General features: G+C 48.2%; 1 protein-coding gene across 1 annotated transcript; it reads left to right on the forward strand.

Moving 5' to 3' along the window:
- The first annotated feature begins 5 nt into the window (after positions 1 to 5).
- On the forward strand, positions 6 to 8948 carry APEX2 (apurinic/apyrimidinic endodeoxyribonuclease 2). The gene is made up of 6 exons (XM_003943701.4): positions 6 to 338; positions 1307 to 1390; positions 2018 to 2198; positions 2725 to 2871; positions 3560 to 3629; positions 7686 to 8948. Exons 1-6 carry the CDS (start codon positions 182 to 184, stop codon positions 8601 to 8603), a joined length of 1557 nt encoding a protein of 518 aa, XP_003943750.1. The 5' UTR covers positions 6 to 181; the 3' UTR covers positions 8604 to 8948.
- Positions 8949 to 9112: the final 164 nt, after the last annotated feature.

Consider the following 9112-nt stretch of genomic DNA (forward strand, 5'->3'; position numbering starts at 1 on the left):
ACTTCCTTCTCCCGCCAATCAGAGCTAAGGAAGTTGAAGCCCCGTCCCAGTACGTCAGACGCTTTTGTGGCACGCACGAGAACGCCTGCGCAAACGCGCGCGGGAGGCGGGTCCAGCCAACTTCCGAACAGCAGGCAGTTCGCCCGCGCCTACCTTGGCGCGGCTGTCCCAGCCCGTTAAGATGTTGCGTGTGGTGAGCTGGAACATCAATGGGATTCGGAGACCCCTGCAAGGGGTGGCAAATCAGGAACCCAACAATTGTGCCGCCGTCGCCGTGGGGCGCATTTTGGACGAGCTGGATGCCGATATCGTCTGTCTCCAGGAGACCAAAGTGACCAGTGAGCGCTCTGAATTCCAGCATCCCTACATACTTTTTCTTTTCACGAATTTTTGCCTCTTACACCATGTAATTTTACTTTCCCAGTTTCCTTTTCTTAGAGTCCTGCCCTTACACCCAGATCCTGTCCCCCTTAAACGCCCATTACCACCCTAGCTAGATCCCCTCATTGCACTCCATCTCCTGACTTCAGCAAACTTTAGCTCCTCCTCCAAACACCGTATCTAGTCAGATTCCCACTCATTCTCCGGCCCCAAATTCAGTCCCCTGAATTTCCTCCTTCCATAAGCTGTCCATCTCCCCGCCACCCAGTCAAACCCCCCAATTCTTCATCTTTGCCGCAAGCTCAGATCCTCTAATTCCCATCCCATCTTTGACCCCAGCTCAGTCTTTGTAATTTCCTCCTTTTCACACCTCTGCCTCAGAACCCCAATACCCCTTATCCCCATCTTTTTTCACCAGCTGAAAGTCCCTAATTCCCACCTCATTTCCCACCCCAAGCTTAGATGTCCTCTTATTTCTTCTCCCTATTATCTTCCCTCAGAATCCCCCTAATTTCTTTTCCCTCCATCCCCAGTACAGATCCCCTAATTCCCTCTCTCTTACCTCACACCCTTAGCTCAGATGCCCACTTTCCTCTCTCGTATGTCCATCCCCACCTCCAGCTCCCTGGCATCGTCCAGACCCCCGGGCTTAGGTCTGATTCTTTTCCCCTCCCACCTAATTCTCAAGCTCTACTTCATAGTCTCTAACCCTCCCCTCCCCTTCTGATTCTCTTATCAGTTTCCTCTCTGGCTTTTCCCATCTTTCTAGCTCCTCCTCTAATCATAGATACTTCATTTCCTTCACCCCCAACTCTGGCTCTGATGTGTGCAAGGAATTAGCCTACAACTGTAATTCCAGGCCTTTGTGTTTCATGCATGCTAGTTTTACTTTTGACTTAATCTTACATTTTTTTTTTTCTCCCAGGGGATGCACTGACAGAACCCCTGGCTATCGTTGAGGGTTATAACTCCTATTTCAGCTTCAGCCGCAACCGTAGTGGCTATTCTGGTAAACGGGGCCTTCTGTGGACTTTAAATTAGTGATGGTGGCAGATAGGAGAAGAGGGTTTCCAATATTTGATGAGAGGGTAATAAGAAATTTAGACATTTAATTTACAGAGCTAAAGCTGCATAATAGTAAGTTACATGAAATATAATTTTTATGTATAAAATTATCCTACTGGACCTCAGAAGTACAGTAGTAGTGTGGTACTTAATTGTGTGAACTGTGAAGCCAGATGGCCTGGATTTGAATCACGGCTCATTTCCTAGCTGTGTACCCTCTGGCAAGTTACTTTACCTCTTGGTGCCTCAGGTTCCTTGGCTAGAAAATGAGGATAATGTTTACCTTCTAGGGCTGTTACAAGGATTAAATGAATTAATCCATGTGATAATAGCTAATATTTCTTGAACACTCACCATGTATCAATGTAAAAAACTTAGAACATTAGCCGTTATTATCTTACGGCTTTTTTGGATGCAGGAAGTGAGACTCCAGGGTGTGAGTAAGGTTGCCCAAGAGCCACACTTTGTGAAGATGACTTAGGTGACCTGTGTGGGGACAGTTGGAGTGGGACAGGCTGTACAACAGGCTATTGGCTGCCAGGTCTTCTCAGAGTACCCTATCTGTTTCCAGGTGTAGCCACCTTCTGTAAGGACAGCGCTACCCCAGTGGCTGCTGAAGAAGGCCTGAGTGGCCTGTTTGCCACCCAGAATGGAGATGTGGGTTGCTATGGAAACATGGATGAGTTTACCCAAGAGGAACTCCGGGCTCTGGATAGTGAGGGCCGGGCCCTCCTCACACAGCACAAGATCCGGTAATAGCTCATATCTCCCTGCTACTGAGCACTGCTGGTGTGACTTTTTGAGTGTGAAGATTCTAAGGCTTCCCTTATAAACATACATGCACCGTGGAGAAGTTCCCAAATTTGCCTTTCCTTGTTTAGTCCTGGCTGGGCTGCTTACTACATGACCCTGGCAAATTATGTTCCCCTCTGAGGCTTGAGTTCCATCTCCGCAGTGCTGGGCTGGCCAGGCGATCCACCTGTTACTACAGACACCTCAAAAGCAGCTTAGTGCTGAACTCACCGCACCATGTTGCTCTCTTTCTGGGTGTTCTGTCTTTGTGAATAGCAGCACCATAACCTGGTTGTCATCCTTAGATGTCCCTCTCCCTGCCTTACCAATAGTCAGTCCCCAAGTCCCATGCATGCCAGCTCATTTGTGTCTCTATAACCCATTTCTTTTCCATCCCAGTCACTAAATGGAAGCCATGTGGTATGGGGAAGGGACAGGAGGGGAGGTTTCAAACTGACTCCTTTTGGGGGCTTTTCTTTTCTCCAGCACATGGGAAGGAAAGGAGAGGACCTTGACCCTAATCAACGTGTACTGTCCCCACGCAGACCCTGGGAGGCCTGAGCGGCTGGTCTTTAAGATGCGCTTCTATCGCTTGCTGCAAATCCGAGCAGAAGCCCTCCTGGCGGCAGGCAGGTACTGCAAGCCTGGGCAGCAAGGCTTCCTTGAGTTCCTCCTGAGTACCCAGCCCTGTGTCAAGCTCCATTGAAAGGGATATGGACCCTTTGTCTCTGAATTCTTTTACATCATAGTTGCAGACCCCAGTATGCCCACCTGAATAGGCTCTGCTCAGAACAAACATGGGTTTTGTACTCTGAGCACGTATTCAGGCTCCTGCTCTTGCTCTTTGTGAACCCTAGGGCCAGTCTTGCCTCTGTTTTCTCTTTTGTCAAATGAATATATGAATCTCTACCCAACAGAATAGTTTTAAGGGTGAAATGAGATGACAATGGTAAAGTGCCTGGGAGCAAAGGAAAGTCTTGTTCCAGGGAAGGACAGGAAAGTGAGGGTGGGTTAGAGCAATCAAGGGGAGTTGGTATCTGAGTTCAGCTTTGAAGGACAAGAAAAATGCCCATTAGGTACTGATCAGTGAGGCAGTCATGTCAAACAGGGAACACTCACCTTTGGAGATCAGAGTTGGGTTGGTCAGATGTGAAAGGCAGCAAGGTTGTGGTAAGATTGGAGAGGTAGGCTGCTATGAGTAGCTGTTGGCTAGGAAGCCTCAATATAGGAGGTAGACTATCTGAGCTCTTGGGCCCAGGAAAAAGTATATGGGCCAGGACTGCTGCACCCCCTACTAACAATCCCACATTGTGTTTTTCAGCCATGTGATCATTCTGGGTGACCTGAATACAGCCCACCGCCCCATTGACCACTGGGATTCGGTCAACCTGGTAAGGCTCCCTCTAGGTACCTGGCCCTACTCCTGACTGATTCTGTTTGTCCAGCCAACCAACACTGGGCTTTTGGCCAGGGACAGCTTCCTTCATGGGAAAGTAGAGCTTGGTTTGCAATACTATTCTTACAGTACTGAGGATTGGTCATTCATTCAATCGACAATACTGACTCTGACCATGGCCTGGCCCTGAGCCCCATACTGAGGACTCAGGAGTCAGATCCAGCTCTTGGTTCCTAGAAACTCTCAGCATGGTGGTGGGCTACAGACACATGGCTAGCAGGTTATAGGATGGTTTTCTCAGCGCAGAGGCACAGATGGCATCCCAGAAAACTACGGGCGTTCAGAGATGGGATTCCTAGATGAGCTCAGACATCAGGACAGGCAGCTGAAAATGGCTGAATCTTAAAAGATGAGTAGAACAGAGCTTTGAGGTAGCAAAGCATTCTAGCATGGGCAAAGGTTTCAAGGTGAGAATTTGCATTGTGTGTTTGGGGAACCACAAGTCCCTTTCTTGCTAATGACATGGGAAGGGAGGTGCGTGGCAGAAGATGGGGCTGAAGAGTTTTTGGGGAGTCAGATTTCAAGGACTGTGAATTCCTCATCGCCTTGGTCGTTTCCTTAATACACTCTGTTTTTTGCTTGTGAGCTTTCAATACCTCTCTCTTACCTCTGTGATGCAGAGAAAATATGGAGGCCTAGTATTCAAGGCTTTTGGTCTGTGACCTGTCTCTGTTTCCATCTTCAGTGTCCCTACACATTTTGTCCTCTTTAGGCAGGTTGTTGCCTTTCTGCCTGTTGCAAAAGCTATTCTCATTCTGGCTTTTCTCACTGTGCCCTGAATTGGTGGACATGACCCCCTTTCTGTCTTTTTGTTATATGAATCTCTTATCTCTAAGTCCCCCTAGGCCCATGGTTTTCAACCCCTAACTGCATATTAGAACAAAAATATCAGTGTCTTAGCACCACTCCAGACCAATGAGCTCAGTATTCTTGGGTGTGGGGCCAGAGTAGTGGCATGTTCTGAAAGCCCCCAGTGTGACTTTACTGTGCAGCCAGGCTTGAGAACCACTGCCCTAGGATCTACAAGCCAGCTCTCATCTTGGCTTGCCTCATGTCTCATGATGGGGGATCAGTGATGCCTGCTGGCACAGTCCCACTCAGCACTGAGCTTGGCTCAGAGAAGGGGCCATGGGAATATTCCTTGATTCATTTGCAGAAGAGCTACATAAATGTAGATATGGCTCCCAGCTGGGAAAATGAACAGAAGTGAGAGAATGGTGGTGAAGGTGTGGTGGGGAGCAGAGAGAATGCTACAAAGTGCGAGCCTTCAGTTCCTTCTTGCTTCATTCCTCTTATGTATTTATTCAGTATGTGCTTTCAGATTCCCTTGATAGCATCATACACCTTTATGCCTTCTCTACTTAGTCCAGAGCTATCCTAGATCTCTCAAGTGTGTGTACCTCCTTCATTTTCTCCTTCAGGAAAAGAGAACAGATAGTGTCAGCTCAGGTGACATACACAGTCTTTCCAAAATAGCGGAACGTGTCCACTTGCCACCAGACTTGCTCTTTTAGTCTTGTCGTTTCTCTAAATGGCAGCATTATTCCCTTGGTTGCTTCAACTTAAAGCCTGGGAATTGTGCTAGTATCGTCTTTCTTTCTTACCCCACTTCCCACGTTCAGTCAGTCGGCAAGTACTGTTGAATCTAGCTACAAATTACCTCATAATTTCATGCTTCTGTCTCCTCTGGCAGCCACCCTAGTCCAAGTGACCGTCAGTCATCTTGCTTGTGTGACTATGGCAGTCATTTCCTGCTGGTATTCTGGTCCCAAGTCTGGTCTTTCCTCGAGTCTTTTGGGTACGCAGCACGCTTCCTCCACAGGCCCAGCACAGAGACTGGTCTTAAAGTTAAGAGCACCCTCCACCTAGGTTACTCTTGCTCAGCCTCCACACCTCAGCTCCAGATCACTTCTTGAAAGGAAGCCTCCTTGGTCCCCAGGAGTAGATCAGGTTCCTACTTGGTCCCTGGCATCATGCTTGACACTTAATAGGTATTCCATGAACGTTTGTTGCACTGAATGACTGGGTGGGTAGGTGGATTGAATGGATGGACTAATGGATGATGGATTGGGGATCAGAGCCTAAGGAAGTATTCAGACCTGGATCTTTGCAGGTCCTCAGCTCAGGAGTTAAGGATGGTCATTGAGGGCTTTGATACACAAGATAAGCCAAATAGTGCCAGAGGGTTTAAAGGAAGAAGCTGACGGTCTTCCTATCTGTTAACCCCAGCCCTACTTCATAGAGGCAACCACTTTTTTTTTTTGTTGATTTAAAAATTTTTTGCATTTATTTAATTTTTTAAATTATACTTTGAGTTCTGGGGTACATGTGCAGATCTTGCAGGATTGTTACATAGGTACACACATGCCATGGTGGTTTGCTGCCTCCATCCCTCCATCACCTACTTTAGGTATTTCTTCCAATGTTATCCCTCCCCAGTCTCCCCACCCTCTGCTATTCCTCCTCTAGCCCCCTACCTCCCAACAGACCCCAGTGTGTCATGTTTCCCTCTCTGTGTCCCTGTGTTCTTCTTATTTAGCACCTTCCTATGAGTGAGAACATGTGGTGTTTGGTTTTCTGTTCTTGTGTTAGTTTGCTGAGAATGATGATTTCCAGATTTATCCATGTCCCTGCAAAGGACATGAACACATCCTTTTTTTATGGCTGCCTAGTATTCCATGGTGTATATTTGCCACATTTTATTTATCCAATCTATCATTGATGGGCATTTGCATTGGTTCCAGGTCTTTGCTATTGTAAACAGTGCTGCAGTGAACATACGTGTGCATGTGTCTTTATAATAGAACGATTTATAATCCTTTGGGTGTATACCCAGTAATAGGATTGCTAGGTCAAATGGTATTTCTATTTCTAGATCCTTGAGGAATCGCCACACTGTCTTCCACAAGGGTTGAACTAATTTACACTCCCACCAAACAGTGTAAAAGTGTTCCTATTTCTCCACATCCTCTCCAGCATCTGTTGTCTCCAGATGTTTTAATGATCGCCATTCTAACTGGCAAGAGATGGTATCTCAGTGTGGTTTTGATTTGCATTTCTCTAGTGATCAGTGATGAGGAGCATTTTTTCATATGTTTGTTGGCTGCATGAATGTCTTCTTTTGAAAAGTGTCTGTTCATATCTTTTGCCCACTTGTTTTTTTTTTTTTTTTTTTGAGACGGAGTTTCACTCTTGTTACCCAGGCTGGAGTGCAATGGCGCGATCTCGGCTCACTGCAACCTCTGCCCCCTGGGCTCAGGCAATTCTCCTGCCTCAGCCTCCTGAGTAACTGGGATTACAGGCATGCGCCACCATGCCCAGCTAATTTTTTGCACCTTTAGTAGAGACGGGGTTTCATGTTGACCAGGATGGTCTCGATCTCTCGACCTCGTGATCCACCCGCCTTGGCCTCCCAAAGTGCTGGGATTACAGGCTTGAGCCACCGCGCCCGGCCTTTTACCCACTTTTTGATGTTTTTTTTTTTTTTTATTATGTGTTTTAGTTCTTTGTAGATTCTGGATATTGCCCCCTTGTCAGATGGGTCACTTTCAAAAATTTTTTCCCATTCTGTTGGTGAGACAACCACTTTTAACTTCCTGTTTTCCATTCTTTTGAAAAGCAGTTCTGGGAATTGCTTTGATTAAACAAACTTTCAGATTTGCCATTGATGGACCAATGCAAGATAAATTCAAGCTCGTGCAGAGGGAAAAATAAGCATGGGCTTTTAAATAGGATGAAAATCAGAATTCCAGCTCTGCCAGTTCCGGAGGTCAGGAGTTCCCGACCAGCCTAACATGGTGAAACCCTGTCTCTACCAAATACAAAAAATTAGCTGGGCATGGTGGCGCATGTGTATAACCTTAAGCAGTAGTTGTCTTGGGACAACCAAATTTTCTTATTTGCAAAATGCAGCAGTTAGTCTAAGTCCCTTCCAGTTCTAGGTATCTAGTTCTGTCTCTCTCTTTTCCAATTCCCTTTACCCCTCGCCTAGGAATGCTTTGAAGAGGACCCAGGGCGCAAGTGGATGGACAGCTTGCTCAGTAACTTGGGGTGCCAGTCTGCCTCTCATGTAGGGCCCTTCATCGATAGCTACCGCTGCTTCCAGCCAAAGCAGGAGGGGGCCTTCACCTGCTGGTCAGCAGTCACGGGCGCCCGCCATCTCAACTATGGCTCCCGGATTGACTATGTGCTGGGGGACAGGACCCTGGTCATAGACACCTTTCAGGCCTCTTTTCTGCTGCCTGAGGTGATGGGCTCTGACCACTGCCCTGTGGGTGCAGTCTTGAGTGTGTCCTCTGTGCCTGCAAAACAGTGCCCACCTCTGTGCACCCGCTTCCTCCCTGAGTTTGCAGGCACCCAGCTCAAGATCCTTCGCTTCCTAGTTCCTCTCGAACAAGGTCCTGTGTTGGAGCATTCGGCACCTCAGCGTAACAGTCAAACCCGGGTACAGACATGCCAAAACAAAGCCCGCGTGCGCTCAACCAGGCCTCGGCCCAGTCAGCTTGGCTCTAGCAGAGGCCAGAAAAACCTGAAGAGCTACTTTCAGCCCTCCCCTAGCAGTCCCCAAGCCTCTTCTGACACAGAGCTGCCTAGCCTGCCACTGATGAGCGCCCTCATGACCCCGAAGACTTCAGAAGAGGAGGCAGTGGCCAAAGTGGTGAAGGGCCAGGCCAAGGCTTCAGAAGCCAAAGATGAGAAGGAAGTACGGACCTCATTCTGGAAGTCTTTGCTGGCGGGGCCTTTGCACGTACCCCTCTGTGGGGGCCACAGGGAGCCATGTGTGATGCGTACTGTGAAGAAGCCAGGACCCAACCTGGGCCGCCGCTTCTACATGTGTGCCAGGCCCCGGGGTCCTCCTAATGACCCCTCCTCCCGCTGCAACTTCTTCCTCTGGAGCAGGCCCAGCTGAACCAGTGGAGGCCTGGGGATGTCTGGCATGATCACCCCTGCATCTGATCTGAGGCCAGCTCCCCTTCCTCTCAGCTGCCTCCTGCTTCTCCCCCAAAGTCTCCTATCCTTCTCTTCCTCCTCTGATCCCTCTTGTTCTCTTTCTCGTTCTTGCCTAGCTCCTTGTTGGTGAGCTTCTTATGCCTTACTGCTCCGACCCAGAAGCCTATGCCACTTTCCCCTTTGCTGTCCGAAGTACACGGGCACTAGCTGCCCTGGGAAGTTGTGTGATTTTAAATCACTTCTGTCCTTGCTGGGAAATGTATTTGTGCATAAATAAAGTCTGTGTATTTGTTTCAGGGTTGCACATTGAGTGGACATTGTGGATGTGCTCCGTAAAGTTGAGTCAAAGAAGCTATCTCAGTACTGGGTTTGGCAGCTGGCTGTAGCCCAGTTATACAATTCCCAGGGAAAGCGGGAGGGTGGGGCAGGGGAAGGAGGAGTGGGGAGTGAGGAGCAGTGCTCACCAGA

Source organism: Saimiri boliviensis, chromosome X (assembly GCF_048565385.1).
Source record: "Saimiri boliviensis isolate mSaiBol1 chromosome X, mSaiBol1.pri, whole genome shotgun sequence".
In the NCBI taxonomy this organism is placed as follows: domain Eukaryota; kingdom Metazoa; phylum Chordata; class Mammalia; order Primates; family Cebidae; genus Saimiri; species Saimiri boliviensis.

Bases quoted from the DNA above. Each gene is read 5' to 3' on its own strand.
- APEX2 (XM_003943701.4), top strand. From the start codon at position 182: ATGTTGCGTGTGGTGAGCTGGAACATCAATGGGATTCGGAGACCCCTG. The intron at 339-1,306 runs GTGAGCGCTCTG...TTTTTCTCCCAG, and splicing joins CCAGGAGACCAAAGTGACCA to GGGATGCACTGACAGAACCC. The intron at 3,630-7,685 runs GTAAGGCTCCCT...CCCCTCGCCTAG, and splicing joins ACTGGGATTCGGTCAACCTG to GAATGCTTTGAAGAGGACCC.